This window comes from Colias croceus, chromosome 10 (genome assembly GCF_905220415.1).
Source record: "Colias croceus chromosome 10, ilColCroc2.1".
Taxonomy (NCBI): Eukaryota; Metazoa; Arthropoda; class Insecta; order Lepidoptera; family Pieridae; genus Colias; species Colias croceus.
Window position 1 is genome coordinate 10,398,146 of NC_059546.1, and position 19,922 is coordinate 10,418,067.

Consider the following 19,922-nt stretch of genomic DNA (forward strand, 5'->3'; position numbering starts at 1 on the left):
ACTAATTTAAGAAAATTGGCATATCACTTATTAGGATATTCGAGGACATTTGGGGATTGGTATGAGACAAATTCAGAAAATTTTACATGAACATTTCAAAGTTAGGAAGATTGGTTGCCGGTGAATTGCTCCCAAACTCACTCCAGAACAAAAACGACATCGAGTAGATTGGTGTTAAGAAATGCTATTAAAGTACAATTACGGACATTCTAATGCCGTGTATAATATCGTGACAGGATATGAAATATGTCTAAATGGTTATATTCCAGAAAGAAAACACCAATATTCTTTGTGGGTGTTTGAAAGTGACAGCAAACCAACCAAATTGAGGCAGGCGAGAAGGGTTGGCAAATAAATGATTGCATTATTTTTCTCTAAGACGAATCCTGTCTGCACTATCCCACTTGAGTAACAAAAGACTGTTAATGCCGAGTGGTACACCACTATTTTTTTGCCCAATATCTTAGAAAAAATAAGAGAAAAGCGACCTAGAAGTCGCATCTTGTTGCACCATGACAGTGCTTCGGCGCACACCGCAACGAAACAAAGTCATTTTTGGCTACTGAAAACATGACTCATGCCGCACGCAGTCCTAACCTAGCACCTTGCGATTTCTTCCTTTTCCCAAAAATCTATGATTCAATGAGTGGTTCGACATTTACGAGGCCAGAAGAGGCCGTGGTTGCTTTCAAACAGCACGCAGAAAACATACCCTCGGACCAATGGTCCTCATGTTTCCAGAAATGGTTTGAACGGATGAAAAAGTGTTTTAAATGTAGCGGAGAATACTTTAAAAAGTAGTAAATATAATATTGGACAAATAAATTGTTTTGTTTATTAATTACGCAAAACTTTCAGTGTGGCCCACGTAGTATAAACAACTAGTCTTACAATCGCCTATTCATCAATATATATTATGTAAGAGCGTCGTTGTTTATAACGTTCATTCAAATTAACACCTTATTTCATAGCAATAATGTTCAAACTCCATTGTATTACTCATTAGAAAACTCTGCCCAATATAAACGTAGGCAGAGTTTTGGTTTGGACAATTAACGATTGTGAGTCGAGTTGTTCATTGTACGTCAATTTTGTATGTCTAATTATTCTACTTTTTCGTTTGTGTTAGGACCCTGTATATAGTGATAGTTGATGAACCGAGCACCCTGTGTAAGCTGAGCGCATTCGTTGGTGAAGTGACACGCGAAGAGAAGGAGATTCCTAGGTTGTACCTTCCACGCGAACCTCATGAACATTAATGAATATAGTGTGAGTGCTGGAATAAAAAGTTGAATAAAATATTAAAAATGTACTTTTTTTAATGAAAATTGTCGAATTATGGAATCTGACACACTTGTGTATACCACAGATAATATAATACTATACTATTATCTATACTAGTATTGTAAAGAGACTTTTTGTTATGTTATGTTGTGTTGGATTAAAAAAAATTAATATGGAAGGACACTTCATCTGTGAGTGTCATATGCCATATTTTATTTTTTTTAACAGTAAACCGGGATGAACCAGGGCCGAGCCAGGATGAATGACCAGTAGTTTGAGCTTAGAATTACGATTCAAAATGCCTTAGCAACTAGATACACTGAATAGGCACTCATATACTCAATAGTGAATAACATCAATTGAACAAAGTCTCTTTTATGATAACATTTATCTTTATCACAGTAATAAATCATTTTAAATCAGAACTAATACAGAAATATTATCAACAAACAATAAAATTGTATTATCCACTTTCTGAATTAGTTATCACAATATTATTATCATCATTTATATCCTTCCTAGTAAAATTATAAATGCGAAAGTTTGTGAGGATGTGTGTGTGTTTGTTACTCTTTCACGCAAATACTACTGAACCGATTACAATGGAATTTAGCACACATATAGAGGGTAACTTGGATTAACACATAGAATAGGTTTTATCCCGGAAATCCCACGGGAACGGAAACTATGCGGGTTTTTCTATGAAAACGCGGGTGAAGCCGCGGGCAAAAAGCTAGTTTTATATAAAAATTATCAACATCTCATCAACTTTATACTTGGATAATAAGGCTTTGGGTTTAATGCCATAAAAGATAACATTGCAAATCACGATATCTTATATAATACCTCAGTTATCAATTTAATACATCAATGATATGTCTTTATCATATCACTACATAGTATAAAACAAAGTCGCTTTCTCTGTCCCTATGTCCCTTTGTATGCTTAAATCTTTAAAACTACGCAACGGATTTTGATGAGGTTTTTTTTTTTAATAGATAGAGTGATTCAAGAGGAAGGTTTAAGTATATAATTTATTAGGTTTAAGACAAAGCGGGCGAAGCCGCTGTCGGTAAGCTAGTTACAATATAATATTATGAAATTCCAATTCATATTTAATTTCTATAAAAAATGCAAGTGAGCCAGCCAATGTAACTGTACTGTATTTATGTAACCTATCAGTATTTATGAGATTGGCCTGGTGACAGAGAGAGAAGGGACTTAAAAAAATCTGTTTATTAATCAAATATATAATATTATAAATGTGAATGTTTGTGATGGATGTGTGTTTGTATGTTACTATTTCACGAAAATACTACTGAACCGATTACAATGAAATTATATATAGAGGGAGAGGGTAACTTGGATTAACACATAGGACAGGTTTTATGCCGAAAATCCCACAGGAACGGGAACTATGAGGGTTTTTCTTTGTAGTTTGTAGTTAATTAAATACTTACCAAATGTCATTTTGCCACTGATGAATTTAGGGTCCTTTCTTGTGTCAGCAATAGCAGCTATCGGTATTCCCCAATTCGCAACTGGACCCCAGAAATGTGTGCTGGAATATAATGCTTCTTTTTTAATAATTTTTTTTTTTTCAGTATGTAACTATATTTTTTTTTTATTATTGCTTCTCTTATAAAGTACAAAGTAGTAGAAGCTAAAGGCTGCATCTCAGCTACTGCTGTCCAAAACAGAGCTGTTTTTCAGACACAGATAATTATTATTACACAATTAGATATTATATTATTATCTTTATTCTATACCAAAAAAATGTACATACCTCATTAAATATTCCCGAAATTCTTTGCTTTTCAGCTGATCGAATAATTTTTTTACCAGCGACATTTTTCCTGAAACGTTTTATTTTATTATTAATTAATATACAATTATAAAAAATTATTAATCGTATAGACTAACGTAAAAAACTGTTTCACGATCTCTTATCTACGACTTGTAATTGTATAAATTAGATAACCCTGCATATATAAAATACATGCTTTATATAATTTCAAGTATGGAAATTAATATGTGTTCTATAAGTCCTCGATCACTTCATAGAAGTCAAGGCTATAAAACAAATCTCTGAATAAGAGAAAGGTCGAAAACAACAAATAAAAGTACAATGCAATAAGAACCAACCTTTTCTAAGTCAATAAGATTTTTATCTGTATTTATTGATGTTTTTAATTTACTATAAATCGAAGTTACGTCTACTTTTCTCGTCACTGTAAATTTTTCTCTTCTATGATCTGTCACTTCCAATGACAAGTGTCACTGATAAGATAAAGCACGTAGCGATTGCGTTTAGAAATATACCTATTAACCAAAGTGCTATTAACCAATTCATCCGTATTTTAAATTAATTGATACACTTTTCATAAAAAAAATGAAAATAACTCATTTCAAAAACGAACTACGGTTGTTAGAAAATATGTATTTCTAAACGACTACACAGAACGCGGCAATTTCAAATATATCTGTAACTCTAGCTAGGTACCTACCTACCTACCTACCCATAACGCGAAACGCCTAGTCTTACTTCTAAGCCTTAGTCCTCAGTCCTTAAATAAAAACTCTTATAAAAAATAATTATAAATATGTATTCACCAAGTATTCACACATGAACTCAGTACTCACCGTGTACTCGAATATCAAAAATCTTCGAAATTAAAATAATAATAGCTAACTGACATTGTCATTAAACTTTGATCAAAAATTAAAACAAACAATAACCAAAAATAATTCACAAAAGTAAAAAATGTCAAAAAATACCAAACCAAAATGATAAAAGAGACGTTATAGCCCAACGATGGGCTTCCTCCGAACTCTGGTTATAATTTACATGCTTATCTACATAACTCTGTACTTAGGCTTAGTCGGTGCACTGGTCTACATTCGTAGCATTGTAATAGCTCAACAAACGTACGTAGTTTTCACCATTTTCACCCAATACCTATCCTTAAAAATCTGCAATTTTTATATCATACAACATCTAAATTCCTTTTAAAATCTAATACTAAAAAAAATACCGGCCGAATTGATAACCTCCTCCTTTTTTTTAAGTCGGCTAAAAAGTACATCAAACACTAGGAAATACTACTAAATACATGTTTTCTACAATAATACATCCGGGGTAGATATATAATATGATTATTAAAAAAAAACCCAAGACTAACTCTTGTTCTTTTTTTATGTCGTTTTAGTATTTTACTGTTATCGCTCCAGTTAAACCCAATCAGTAAAAGCTTAATGAACTTGCAAAAGAAGATCATTTTATATTTTTTACAACGTCGACTTGCTAAATAAATGTAATTATAAACACAAATCCTATTAGTGAGATTTTACCACTTCAAGCAATAATATTGTATTTTATTTCAGATGAAAATAATTAATTTTTATTTTTCAGAATGTCAGACGAAGTCTATGTCATAGGAAGATAAAATAAAAAGCGTATAATTTGTAAAATATTTATTAAAGGCACAGTATGGACGGATTCAATATCACCTTGGAATATTCACTGGCAAATGAAATCAAAGAATAATAAAATACATTGACAAAATCTGTCTTCTCAATTTATAAAACCCTACTTGTGTAACAATATAAGTAACATGGGCTTTTTCTAAACTTATAAATCTTCATTCTAATTACATAGACCAGTAAGGTTATATATTAATTACAAAAGTAAACATTGTACCTACGTTTATGGAACAATAATTGATTTTTCTAACTAAAGTGCTTATAAAATAAGTATCAATTTTGTTGAATGATATTTTGTATGTAGATAGTATGGTCTGATTAACAATACTTTTGAATTTTTTTAGGCTTTACAACTGCTTTATGACGCAAACCAGTTGGTCTGAAAGTAGATCTTATGTGGTTTATTGAAACTACTAAATGATCGAAACAATTTGATCATTTTTCATCTCTTACACTAAGACATAGGTTACACGCTCAGTCTGGCGTCAGTTCAGTCTTGGTTCAGTCCATCAGTCTGCTCAGAATGACGGGAGAATTATTATCGTCTAACCGGTTGACTGACGGACTGATGGTTCAGAATATACCGTGTTTTTCATCCATCATTCTGGCATCAGTCTAAGCCGGATCAAACTGATGGACTGAACTGACGCCAGACTGAGCGTGTAACCTATGTCTATGAATTTGTCATTCTAACATAAAAGTCCTTATTCACAATTTATACTTCCTAGTAGCTGTATTATAAACATTAAAAAACAACGGTAAATGCATATAGAAATACAAATAATACAATTACATTTGTTACAAAAGTAAACATTGTTATTTTTAAGAAATATAAAGGAATATAATACAATTAGATATAGCTCACTTATAATAACATGATTCTAATATGAGATTCTTAATGTATATGTAATCAGTCTAAAAATTACGACACTATAAAAAGAGGCATTTTAATGTTTCAATAATTATAAACATGAAAGACCAAAGATAAAAAATAAAAAATCTTTCAAATCACGCGAAATTTCGTCAAACTACTGAATCGATTTTATAAAATTTCGCATGGTTATTATTTGCTATTATTTTTCAAAAACTTCATCGATAACGATAAAAATGCATGCAAAATAGACAAAAAAAAACTGCACTAGTTTTCTGTCTCATAAAAGTACAAATTGCCTTTTGTGTAAAACTGGAATGTTAAAATAATCGTAATTCTAATCAAAATTCAATACATTCTGCACCGAAAATGGATCATTCAAATGAACATATCCCTGAGATTCGGAAAAATAAGTCATTTTGTTTCGTTCTAATAAAAAAAATATGTGCGTGTACTAGAGTACACACGTAAGAAGTGAAACTTAGGAATATGAAAAAGTTGACGCGTAACGCAAAAATGTCACGCCTACGGCGTAACGCGAAAACGTCACGCCTACGGCGTAACGCAAAAATGTCACGCCTACAGCGTAACGCAAAAATGTTACACTAAATTTTTGTCCAACCCCGATAAAGTTTCACTTCAAAAACTTATAGGATGAAATGTGCTATCGTTATAGATTTGTGAAATCTCTATAAATCAGAATAAAAACATTTTTTTTTTTCTAATAACATACATAATAAGGTACAAACTTGATATACAATTTTATATTGTATTCTTATTTACTAATGTTTCTGTTGTACATGCTGCCATTGTTACAAAAAATGATTGTTTATTCAATTCATGAATTCTCTCAATCACTATATAATTATTATATATTTGTCTTTTCCACTTTACATAGAAATTGTACCTAATATCAATAAAATCATGTTTCAAAACTAAATCACTGTGTCACTTTACCCGACTGTGCTTATCAAAAGTATGTTAGTCTTTGGCACGCCAAAATGGCTTGATCAAACTACAAAAATGACGTGTGTCACTCGGGGACTGCCGCGGTTGCGCTATTGCATGCTATGCCTTCAAGCCACACCTCCGCCCGTCGGAGTGGGGAGCGTGAGGTTTTTTCGTTACGGAATTTCTCGATTCGGTCCCCGCGCTCAAGGCCCGCGATAGAAGCTATGCATTTTTTTAATGTCATATTTGAGATATTACAATAGGATTTATAATTAAATGCAAAAAACATTACACTGGATAACAGTGCGGCGTTTATTTCCCGCACAAAATATATCCATTTTTTCTCCATAAAAAAGCAATGTTACAATAACATCCTGCATTACATCCTTTTAACGTGAAGGTAAGTGCTAAATATTCTCTTTCTATCTTATTTTAAATCTACACAGTCGGGTATAATTCATCATTTTCTCTTACCTGAACTTGATCAACAGTACCAAAACTGTCAAAACTATAATAAAACTGCTCTGTATAGCACTTGCACCAGCCAATCTACACTTAAACATATCTATACGTGTCTGTTTATCCAGAATTATGTTCTGGAACTCCGCTTCCACAATCTGGCCATCATAGTATGTGATCTCGTCTTCGAAGGGATACTCGTAGCCTTGGAGGCATTCGCATTTGTAACCGCCGGCCTCGAACCCGCGACCTTGTATTGGTACACACTGAAATTTTAGGTATGTGTTATTGTATAGTGTTCAATGTTAATATAATTTATTTTTTTTAAATTAGTTGTATTTGTTACAGAACACAGAAGCAGAGTCAGAATTTATATATTACTAATATAAATGGTAATGAGTTTGTCCGTGTATACCTACCAAAAGAGCGGACACGCAACAATTCGTTGCTTTTCATAATAATTGCAGCTCAACAATGTAACAAATATAAAACCCTAAAATAACAACATTTATAGCAATGTAACAAATGTGACTATTACTATGACCTAAAAATAAAGACATAAATGGAATGGAATGAAATGAAAGGAAATAAATATTATTTTATATAGAAGCTACTCACATAAGAAGAGGTCCTATCACACTTGTCCGTACTCTTGAACGCGTTGGGCACGTAGTACTTGTCCGGACATTGGTTTATATCTAGCGCCATTAGAGACATCGTAACTGCGACTACACCTCTGAAAAAGAAGTTTTATTTATAGGCTAACAAGATCTATAATAGGATGATTTACCACACATAACATGTACAATAAATTTGATGAGCCGAATTTTTTCGAAAAATTTAAGTATCCATACTCCAAACATTCACAATTTAATTGAAAAACTCTCATTCACTTTTCAAACTACTACACTATCTTCCAATAAATGTCCATACACACACCACACAATTAACCACACCAAATAAAATAATTAAAACATTAAAGGTCCCATTGCAAAGGTTCATTTGCACCCAAATTCACGTGCCATAAATTCATACAAAAAAAATTGTGCATAACACTGCCATTCACACCTCACATTCCAAAAATAAAGCCGCCATTCACACCTGTCAAACCAAAATCCAAAATAAAACCGCCATTTACATCTGTCACATTACATTTCGAAAATAAAGCCGCCCACTCACTTGAACTCCAGCTTGACCTTCACGCTGTCCCAGCCGAAGAACGGCGACGCGTATGTAACGACCCACTGTTTGACCGGCCCCGTGCAATCGTAGTACGGCTGTGTCCAATGCCCGTGAGCAATGTTAGCCGCGCGGTAGAATGTGGGGTACCTGGTGATATAGAACATTTATTTAATTATTTTTCTTTTAAGTGTATAGAAAATAATCTAAATCTCATTGAAACATGACATAAAAGTTGCGAAAAAAAGGAAATGTAGTTTTAGTTTGAAAGAATTGATCTTAAATTAATGAAATATCTATACATATAATAAATCTGTAGAAGGGTCAATTCTGTACATTGAAAATATTGAAAAAATAACTAGCAGGGGGTGTTACTGGATCGATACCAAACCCAAATATGTGATTAAAAAAATTTTTGTCTGTCTGTCTGTCTGTCTGTCTGTCTGTCTGTATGTGAAGACATCACGTGAAAACTACCGGTTCGATTTCGATGAAACTTGGTATAATTATACCTTATTATCCTGGGCGTAAAATAGGATACTTTTTATCCTGGAAAAATACGTAGAAAAAAAATTAATCTCAATTTTTCAGTTATCCAAAGACGTTGTTCTGTAGTAGGTACCGCGAACACACGTTGCGCGTTGCGTATTATTATAGACCTAGCCGTATTTGGGTCCAATAGATATTTATAAGATGTCATTGTCCGAGTTACTCAAAATGGAGAAATAAACCATCCATGCAAAGACCGACATCCGCGCGGACGGAGTCGCGGGCGGAAGCTAGTTATATAATATCTGAATGACTGAATTATACATTCGTATTTGAATTTTGAATTTTTTCAAGAGGTTTTTGAGAGTAAAATTTCAAGGTTGCGTCATGGAAATACCGTCACGTCATGGAGTAATTACGTCACGATTTTGATAACTTTGAATCTTGCCAAAGAAATTTTACTTCTGACACGTGTGTTTGTAACACTTCTATAAAAATAATAAGCATACCTCTCATATTGCTTCAAGTAGCGTCCCACCTCATCGTCTCGGATCTTCATTTTCAAGAAGTATTTCTCCAAACTATCGAAGTTGGTCGACCAGCGCTGCTTCAGGAATTGGTACCAGGGTTTGTTTGTGTACATCTCCTCTGCAAATATAATATTATAGATTCAAAGTAATAATTTTAGCCTATACTAATTTATTAAAGACATTTTTTTTTATTTATTTCACCGTGGTCCCACCCACGGAATAAATAAAATATTTCTATAGATCATTAGTTATTCTGTTTCATAAGCTACATCACTACCAAAAATTATCAAAATTCATTCAATGGTTACACTGTGAATGAGTAACTTTCGCATTAGTAAAACTAATTATAATTATTATATTAGAAGAATAGGATTTCAGTAATTAAAGGTCTTACCAGTTTTATTCAATCGTGCAAGATCTTCAACTTTATATTTCCTCGTGTTCAGTTCAGTTTTGTACGCGAATGGCGCGAACATCGTACGATTCGTGAACTTATTACGGTCCCAGTATGTACCTGTTTAAATAAAGATGAAATGAATTAAAGGCATTATTATTTTACATTATTTCATTGATATTAAAAAAAAACACATACAATATTAACTCATACATAATATATAAAGTACGTCCAACGAGGAGCGATACCAAATGTAAACAAAACACATGCAAGGTCATTGGGACTTGCAGGGGTACGTAACTTTTTGAAAGTTGGATTTATATAGTTTTAAAAAATATCCGACAAATTGTAATAATACCTACCAAAAAGCATAGTCTATTTTTATAAATTTTATCATAATTTGAATTATTGTATAATGTAGATTTAAATTAAATAACGCGAATAATAATAATTTTCTGAATCATAAAATATAATATAAGAATTATAAAAATGCCGCCCGAATGTTGGCGAATCCGTCTTGACGTTGTTATGTTTTTGCCAGGAGAACGAGACATTACGACAAAGGCACAAGATGGAAAGAGATAGATATTAGATTGTCAACGCCACAGTTGTTTTTTAGGTGAATGACCTTTTATATCGCTTCTCGTTGGCCTTACTTTAGACAATGAAAAATCACACAGGAACAAACTACATAATATACAGGGTGTTATCGTTAAGTGTGCACAGGCGATTATTCCGTAACTATTACAGATATCAAAAAACTTTAAACTGATAACGAAAGTATATAACAGTTTAAAGTTTTTTTGATATCTGCGTTTTATTTACGTACGTTTTTGCGTACGTTTTATTTCGTTTGTTCGTTATTTGTAATAAATTAATTGATATATAAAAGAAAATTTTAATTTTATTCAACTCAATTCAACTCTTATTACAAAAAATATTACTCAATTATGAACCTTATCCTTTTTAAGCTATTACATAGCTTCTATCTCGGGCCTTATGTGCGGCGACCGAATGTAAAAAATCCGTAACTAAATAACCTAACACCCCCACTCTGACCGGCCAAGCGGTGATACTTTTTATGCTATGCTTTACCGTGGCAGTCTCCGAGTGCCACACGGCTTTTTTTTAAGTCAGTTAATATAAGGCCACTCACCAGCTGACCAGATCTTGGAGTCTCCGAGCACTATAGCCAGTGTTTCACCGATCATCTGGTCTTCCGTTAGAGGCTTGTCAGCCACTCGAGTACCACTGAACACCTCTTTTGGATCTGACACCTGTATAGAATTATTGTGTTATTATGTGGAACAATATATTATTGAATTTGCTAAAGGAACAGTAGACGCGGTCGAAGCCGCGGACGAAAGCTAGTAATATTATGATGCAATCTATGTATCCAAAAATAGAAATGTCAATTACCTTTAAATGTGTCTTTTGAAAAATACGATTTATTATGAAATACTGGTTTACTTCATTTCAGCTGTTTTTAAAGTTAAAAACAAACATTATTAGACGTTTGATTTAAGGACGCTGTCACAAATCTGCGTTACTCAAATTTAGGTATCTAACGTCGCCACGTGGTTCGCGGGAACATCACGCTCACGTAAAAGACGTAAACATAGCGCATTCCATTTTATAGACCATCTTCATACTTGATATTATTATTTTTTTTTTATATTTTTATTGAAATTGATTCCAGAAGATTACTGGGAACTTTAAAAATTCATTTTGTTACTATTATTAGTAGGTACGATCCTTATAAGTATTTTAGTGTATTCAACCAACTTAAAAAAGTGTGACTATTTTACAACAATTTGAATATGAATTGTATTATTGTATACAATATCGAAGCTTTTTAAGAAATGTATAAAATACTTTTTTAAGAATTATTATCATACATAATATTATGTTACCGGCAATATATTAAACCCGGCATTGTATGCAATTCTTAGTAAATGTATGTTATTTCGAGAAACAGTCGGAATGAAATAAATTAAATTCGTTACCACACATTCACATTACCTATATCTTTAAATCTGAACTTTTCCTAAGTAGCAAACACATTTGCAAATGTGGGTGGTTTTTGGGGTAGCTATTAACCAATATGAGGTCAAAACTAAAATCCAAGATGGCGCCGACGAAAATTTGAAATCTTTTCGTCATGGGTGTCATTTTCAAGGAGTTGGAGTCGCTATTAATCAATATGAGGTCAAATCTAAAATCCAAAATGGCGCCGACGACAATTTGACATCATTTCGTCACGGGTGTCATTTTCATGGTTTTTGGGGTAGCTATTAACCAATATGAGGTCAAAACTAAAATCCAAGATGGCGCCGACAAAAATTTTATATATTTTCTTCATGGGTGTCATTTTTATGGTTATTGGGGTAACTATTAACGAATATGAGGTCAAAACTAAAATCCAAGATGGCGCCGACAAAAATTTTATATATTTTCTTCATGGATGTCATTTTCATGGTTATTGGGGTAGCTATTAACCAATATGAGGTCAAAACTAAAATCCAAGATGGCGCCGACGAAAATTTTACATATTTTCGTCATGGGTGTCATTTTCATGGTTATTGGGGTATCTATTAACCAATATGAGGTCAAAACTAAAATCCAAGATGGCGCCGACGAAAATTTTACATCTTTTCGACACTGGTGTCATTTTCATGGTTTTTGGGGTAGCTATTAACCAACATGAGGTCAAAACTAAAATCGAAGATGGTGTCGACGAAACTTTACATCTTTTCGGCATGGGTGTCATTTTCAAAGTTTTTGAGTCAGCTATTACCAAATCCCCAATGTAACCGTCGATAATTAGGTATATTTTTCTTACTCCTTTAAAGTAAACTTAAATAAAATAACAAAAACGTTAACAACCACAGTTTTGTAGAAAGTCTTAAAAAAAAAACAATTTTAAAGAACATTGAAATGCATATTTAGAAATTTAATATAAAACGCAACTCTGTGGCAATAATGTTAATATTCTGACAGATATTATTAACTTTAAATATATTCTTTAAATATATTCGCTAAACTTTATTTAAAAAAAAGTTTATCTAAAACATTTAAACAAAGAGAATAAAATAAAAAAGAACGTGTGTGCCGAGAAAACGTGTTAGGAGTGAAACTTCTTGGGCGAGATTCATAGATACCAAAATCGCCGCCTTGCTCCATAACGCGACAGTATTACCATGACGCCATCTTGAAATTCGACGACCATCTTGGATTTTAGTTTTGACCTCATATTCGTTAATAGCTACCCCAAAAACCATGAAAATGACACCCATCACGAAAAATGTCAAATTTTCGTCAGCGCCATCTTGGATTATAGTTTTGACCTCATATTCGTTAATAGCTATCCCAAAAACCATGAAAATGACACCCATGATGAAAAGATGTCAAATTTTTAGTCGGCGCCATCTTGGATTTTAGTTTTGACTTCAAATTGGTTAATAGCTACCCCAAAAACCATGAAAATGACACCCATGACGAAAAGATGTAAAATTTTTGTCGGCGCCATCTTGGATTATAGTTTTGACCTCATATTCGTTAATAGCTACCCCAAAAACCATGAAAATGACACCCATGACGAAAAGATGTAAAATTTTCGTCGGCGCCATCTTGGATTTCAGTTTTGACCTCATATTGGTTAATAGCTACCCCAAAAACCATGAAAATGACACCCATGACGAAAAGATGTAAAATTTTTGTCGGCGCCATCTTGGATTATAGTTTTGACCTCATATTCGTTAATAGCTACCCCAAAAACCATGAAAATGACACCTATGACGAAAAGATGTAAAATTTTCGTCGGCGCCATCTTGGATTATAGTTTTGACCTCATATTCGTTAATAGCTACCCCAAAAACCATGAAAATGACACCCATGACGAAAAGATGTAAAATTTTCGTCGGCGCCATCTTGGATTTCAGTTTTGACCTCATATTGGTTAATAGCTAGCCCAAAAACCATGAAAATGACACCCATGACGAAAAGATGTAAAATTTTTGTCGGCGCCATCTTGGATTATAGTTTTGACCTCATATTCGTTAATAGCTACCCCAAAAACCATGAAAATGACACCTATGACGAAAAGATGTAAAATTTTCGTCGGCGCCATCTTGGATTTCAGTTTTGACCTCATATTCGGTAATAGCTACCCCAAAAACTATGAAAATGACACCCATCACGAAAAAAAGCCAAATTTTCGTCGACGCCATCTTGAATTGTTTTACCCCACCAATCTATTCAACAACCCATAAAAAAGAGGATCTCAGGCAAGGTAATTTTAAAAACATAATTTTAAATAACAAATAATTGGAATATGAAACTTATACAGAACTTTACTCATATAAAGTATCAAATATTTCAAATCACGAAAAAGACAGTGCACGCACAATACGTGGGCCACACTGAAAGTTTTGCGTAACTAATAAACAAAACAATTTATTTGTCCAATATTATATTTACTACTTTTTAAAGTATTCTCCGTTACATTTAAAACACTTTTTCATCCGTTCAAAACATTTCTGGAAACATGAGGACCATTGGTCTGAGGGTATGTTTTCTGCGTGCTGTTTGAAAGCAACCACGGCCTCTTCTGGCCTCGTAAATGTCGAACCACTCATTGAATCATAGATTTTTGGGAAAAGGAAGAAATCGCAAGGTTCTAGGTTAGGACTGCGTGCGGCATGAGTCATGTGCTCTATGTTTTCAGTAGCCAAAAATGACTTTGTTTTGTTCGCGGTGTGCGCCGAAGCACTGTCATGGTGCAACAAGATGCGACTTCTAGGTCGCTTTTCTCTTATTTTTTCTAAGACATTGGGCAAAAAATAGTGGTGTACCACTCGGCATTAACAGTCTTTTGTTACTCAAGTGGGATAGTGCAGACAGGATTCGTCTAAGAGAAAAATAATGCAATCATTTGTTTGCCAACCCTTCTCGCCTGCCTCAATTTGGTTGGTTTGCTGTCACTTTCAAACACCCACAAAGAATATTGGTGTTTTCTTTCTGGAATATAACCATATATACATATTTCATGTCCTGTCACGATATTATACACGGCATTAGAATGTCCGTAATTGTACTTTAATTGCATTTCTTAACACCAATCTACTCGATGTCGTTTTTGTTCTGGAGTGAGTTTGGGAGCAATTCACCGGCAACCAAGCTTCCTAACTTTGAAATGTTCATGTAAAATTTTCTGAATTTGTCTCATACCAATCCCCAGATGTCCTCGAATCTCCTAATAAGTGATATGGCAATTTTCTTAAATTAGTCGTCTGATGGTAGCCATATTTTCCTCCGTGATCGCAGTTGAGGGTCGACCTTCACGACTTTCATCATGAAGAGAAACACGGCCGCGATGAAATTCAGCATATCAATGCCTTACAGTGCTCAAATAAGGTGCTTCCCTCCCAAAAGTATTTTGAAGGCGTGCAGTGCAAGCTTTCGGAGAAAACGAACTTTTAAAATCATCAAAAATCATCGCCCTAAAATTGTTTCGTGTTAGTTCCGTTTTTGCTACGGACAACGGACTTCAACTTGAGATAAAAAAAAATTGACACGAGCTTCCAGCCAAATTTTTTTTTCCTCAACTTATGAGACTTCATAGGTTAAAAAAATATAACATTCAAAATTCAAACATTTATGGGTGGCTAGAAACGCAAAACTTTTAGTGTGCACTAGGTAATCTTTTTTATTTCGTTTTTATTTTTGGCACGAGGAGCGATACACCCGTCCTTCCAAGAGCGCTTCTGAGCGCGGTCTGACGAACCGCGAGAACAAAATGTATGAAGAAATCGACAAGTATTTTTAATTTAGCTCATTATTGAAATAAAATTTTGATTTAGATTCATAAAAATTACACCATATATAAAGGACTATATATCCCTCAATAAGATATAGTTAAGAAGATAGATTAGGCTCTTAATTTTCCTAAAATGGTACCGGTTTAGACCCCATTTTTTTGCATTTTATGCGTTTATTGTGATGGAAAAAACGTATTTCAGCGACAATTTTGTATGACGTCGTACAATTTTTATAAGATGAACGTAGAGCTGAATATATTATCTTTAAATTAAGATATTACTATGTTCTCACGTGTAATTGCTTTAAGTTAAAATGGTACCGAAAAACAGCGTGTTTTTGTAAAAATACGTTATAGCGTCCTTAACAGCTATGTCGTCACAATGGCGCGGAATCGATCTTTTTTATATTTGCATCGCATAGAACTGTTTTTCATTTTCTTAGAAAATACGAAACAACAGATTCTTAAAATATGGTATTTCATGATTCAATTAGATTTTCTTTCTGTCCTTTTATACATTTGAAAGGGTCAACTAAGCAAAGATACATAACAAATAATTTATATCGAATTTTGTTTCTATAAACATTACAATATATCAACACTAATTATAATTTACCTGTAAGAAAGCACTGATAAAGTTAGCCAGACGCACGGCCATTTTAGCTTGGTTCTCAAATTGCTCCTCTGCGCCGAACGCTATGTCACCGTTCAGGAATAAGTCTGATGGATTATATCTGGAAGTAATCATTTTTAATAGTAAATAGATATTTAAAATATTTTGTAACAAAGTTTTGCGACTTTACATAGATATTTTCGCATGTTAAAAAGATAATATAAGTACAGATATAGAAGTCTTGGGAAAGGAGAAGATTTAATAAAAAAATTTGATGCGATTGAAAAAGGGGATGGAATTATCAAACCAAATTTCATTGTAATCGGTTCTGTAGTATTTGTATTCATCCATCCTCACAAACTCTATTTGAATAGTAAACTATTTAATTAATCTTATAAACTTACAGAGAACAATTATGCGGCTGCACTCCTCTAATAAAGTTCAGTACTTCGTACACATTGACCCTTTCAGTATGTAGCGCTGCTGGTCCACTCGTAGCGTTCACATACTCGTAATATCTATCTGCGTATATTGCTCTGATGAAAGGATGAGCCTTCTCCCATTGAACAGGAAGACGTTGGATCCCTAAACAAACGAAAGAAACATTAAAAATATAGCAATTGGTTGCGTATATGGAATTAGTCTAAATTCGAACGATTTATACATTTGAAAGATATGCTTACGAAATAACTATGATTGTGATGCATGTTCAAAAGTTCTTAAATCTAAATATTGAACTTCTAAATACAATATCATACATTTATATAGTCTACAGTTTACACTAATAATAACAGCTGCTGAAATTTCATTTACTAGTTATCTAGGGAAAAAAGATAAATAATGCAGCTCTAAAGAGTAAAGATGCAAATTTGCACCCTAAATAAGTAAATATAATAAATAATCTTACATCCAATAGGCATACAATCGAAGTTGTTATAGTACTGATCAGACGTTGCCCTTTCAACAATTTCTCCGAGATATGGTCGTCTGATGATGCTGGGTAGACGGTAGCCGGGTCTACAGCGGCACTGGTAGCCACCACGTCGGAAACCCCAACCGTGGAGGGGTTCACACTGTAAATGATAAAAAGATTAAGTTATGGATGTTTTATCAATTCTTTTTGGTATTATTTTGTCATAATTTCGCCTTTTTCTATGAGATTTGAGTTGTCAATTGCAAATTGAGTCGATACATATCAAACTCCGGTAAGTCCACTCCCCGCCAAAATTGAGATAACAATGGCGCCAATTTTGAATTGTAAAACTAAACCAGTCTGTACTTTTCAAAGTTAGGTAAGTCAATCGTATCTTTATTAAAATAAGGTTTAAAGTTAATATTTTTTTTCAAACTCCGGTATGTCCATCGACAGTGGTTTATCAAACTCAGGTAAGTCCATTTCGACCAATCACAGCGCAGTATGGCACTAAAATGGCTGCCATTTCTCTCAATTTTGTTGAAGCTAACATGTGTGACCAATGCTTAGAAATCGTTTTAATTGATAAATGATGGAAGAAAACAGTTTTACTATAGAGGTGGTGGTTCTAGACAAAGCAAGGAAAAAAACAATACCAAAAGCTAAAACAGACAAGGCTCAGAAAACAGCTAAAAGTTAAATGAAACTGACGCACAGCACACGCACAGTAGTTATTTCCAGCCATGAAGCCCAGGGCCGTACTGAGATTTTTTCAACCGTTTTGATTTATTGACCCCTCTCTTTGCCCAGCAGTGGGATGATGAAGGTTAATAATAATAATAATTTGTATCTTTTAATTTACATATTTTATTTTAATGTCCTATACTTACAACGCGACAAACTATCTACCCATTTCCACCACCTCAGTACGTCCCAAAACTGAGTTCTATCAAATCCCTGTAAGTCCATTAGAGATTTTTCAAATTCCTGTAAGTCCAAGACGATGTTTTTCAAAACCCGGTAAGTTTTGCTGGTATTTATCAAACGCCTGTATGTCCAGATTTAAATCTAATTTTGTGGCATAATCATCAAGTAATACATTTCTTTTTCTTCGTAAAAATAATTCTAATGTATTATATTATATCCGTCATGAATTATAAAGGTCCAAACATATTGTTTTTTTAAGTTATTAAAAATACCTCGATTCCCACATTTCTGTTATAATGGACTTACCGGAGTTTGATATGTATCGACTCAATTGTTTTATTAATATTGCTTATGTCTATTTGGAATTTATTCTTAGATATTTAAAAACAACTAGATAAACAAAGCTTAAAACTACTCTGAAATATATTTGAAAAATGTCTAGTTGAAAAAAACAAATTTTAAAGGGAAATTCATCATATTATAATAAAAAACATACAGAAATCAAAAACTTGATGGTCTAAACTAATTGGACAATATACAATATAATGAATTAAACTTTCATTAATTAATCTTATAATTAAAGTAAAAACAAATCATACCTCTGTAGTTTCTTCTTTACATCGTGCTGTAGAAGCGAATCTGTTCGGTTTATCATTCCCCTGGCTCGGCGGACACTGATTTATATCTATTCTGTCATAATCCATTTCCATCACAACTGCCGCAGTATAACTGTGGATAATTGCAAATATTTCAATGAATAATTAATAGGTTCTAAGCAAATATTATTGAAACAATCTGGTTTATAAAATATAGACTTTCATCATGAAAATTGAACCGCAAATACTTATATAAAGGCATAACCTATCTTTTCTTATTAGAAATTACACTCAATAATCATAATTTTGAATATTTAACATTGATATGAAGCGTATACTTACGTTGGATATTCAATATGTCTAAACTGTGTGTGTCGGGGATAAATATCAGCCACAGGAGATACTGCAGCCACCAGCCACTTATTCAACCTTCCACAGTCAAAATATGGTCTCGTCCAGTTCACTGGTCCAGGAACTTCATCATTACCAGGGGGACCGTGAAATGTGAATGTCTCATTCGTATTATTTGCGTAACGAATCTCAACTTGGTAAGTTGTCTTTGTATCGTGCCTTTTGTCAACTCTGTCAGGCAACCACTTCTGATACCACTCATTTATACGATAGAAATCCGACGTGTAATCCTTCGATAAGCTATTAGGATCGAATGCTCCTAAATCCTCAACATAGAAAGTGTTCATTGTTGATATCTTCTGCAAATGTACGGGATCATTGAAATCGTCAGCTCTGAACGCTCTGGGCGCAAATCGCGGCATTGTCTTGTTGAAGAATCCTCTGTATGACGATGTATATGACATGTTTGGTGAAAAATATATAGAACTAGCGTTAATGTAAGGATTCGAAGACACATCGGCAGCTGACGAGAGGAAATAGTACATCATGCCTGGATCGTAAGTATCGTTAATCGCTGGACGAATAAACCTAGACTGGAGGATGTAACTCCAGAAGAACGCACGATTCATCACCATGTTGTGTAAATGCAACATAGCCGTACGATTTGGAAATACGGGGTTAATGTTTATTTCTTTGACATCGGGATGGTGAGACACAGAATCATCGGGCAAGAAAAGGTCATCTAAATGTGTAATGTAACAATTGTCTGGTTTAACTTTATCCATTTTACCCCGAACTTCATCAAAACTATCGCGTATTTGCCACTCATATTGACCGGCCACACCCCACAATAATGCACAAAGGGATATTAACAGAATTGTACTATTAAACTTTTCCATTCTAAATCAGTTACTTTATTTGTATAAAAAACTGATAAACTGCAGTCTTGATCATTTGATAAGAATTTAATTCATGATTATAAAATAAAATAAAACAATCACAACGGCCAAAAATGTTTGAGAATGTTGATTTGATTTTGATTATCGACAATGACAACATTAATT

The 19,922-nt window shown here is 33.5% G+C and overlaps 2 protein-coding genes across 2 annotated transcripts; both read right to left on the reverse strand.

Moving 5' to 3' along the window:
- Positions 1-872: 872 nt before the first annotated feature.
- On the reverse strand, positions 873-3,535 carry LOC123695070 (mitochondrial pyruvate carrier 1). The gene is made up of 4 exons (XM_045640769.1): positions 3,430-3,535; positions 3,071-3,140; positions 2,745-2,845; positions 873-1,276 (listed from the first exon to the last, which is right to left on the reverse strand). The coding sequence occupies exons 2-4, from the start codon at positions 3,133-3,135 to the stop codon at positions 1,104-1,106; spliced, it is 339 nt and encodes a 112-aa protein (XP_045496725.1). The 5' UTR covers positions 3,136-3,140; positions 3,430-3,535; the 3' UTR covers positions 873-1,103.
- A 1,210-nt stretch (positions 3,536-4,745) lies between these two features.
- On the reverse strand, positions 4,746-19,882 carry LOC123694853. The gene is made up of 11 exons (XM_045640451.1): positions 18,850-19,882; positions 18,511-18,640; positions 16,979-17,144; positions 16,476-16,656; positions 16,075-16,192; positions 10,797-10,917; positions 9,641-9,760; positions 9,226-9,364; positions 8,228-8,377; positions 7,667-7,784; positions 4,746-7,314 (listed from the first exon to the last, which is right to left on the reverse strand). Exons 1-11 carry the CDS (start codon positions 19,755-19,757, stop codon positions 7,060-7,062), a joined length of 2,406 nt encoding a protein of 801 aa, XP_045496407.1. The 5' UTR covers positions 19,758-19,882; the 3' UTR covers positions 4,746-7,059.
- Positions 19,883-19,922: the final 40 nt, after the last annotated feature.

Coding starts and splice junctions, on each gene's coding strand:
- LOC123695070 (XM_045640769.1), bottom strand. CDS start 3,135: ATGTCGCTGGTAAAAAAATTATTCGATCAGCTGAAAAGCAAAGAATTT. Junction 2,846..3,070: donor TTTCGGGAATATTTAATGAG/GTATGTACATTT, acceptor ATTATATTCCAG/CACACATTTCTGGGGTCCAG. Junction 1,277..2,744: donor CAGTGGCAAAATGACATTTG/GTAAGTATTTAA, acceptor TTTTTATTCCAG/CACTCACACTATATTCATTA.
- LOC123694853 (XM_045640451.1), bottom strand. CDS start 19,757: ATGGAAAAGTTTAATAGTACAATTCTGTTAATATCCCTTTGTGCATTA. Junction 17,145..18,510: donor GTAAAGAAGAAACTACAGAG/GTATGATTTGTT, acceptor TATCATTTACAG/TGTGAACCCCTCCACGGTTG. Junction 10,918..16,074: donor TTATCAGTGCTTTCTTACAG/GTAAATTATAAT, acceptor AATTCTATACAG/GTGTCAGATCCAAAAGAGGT.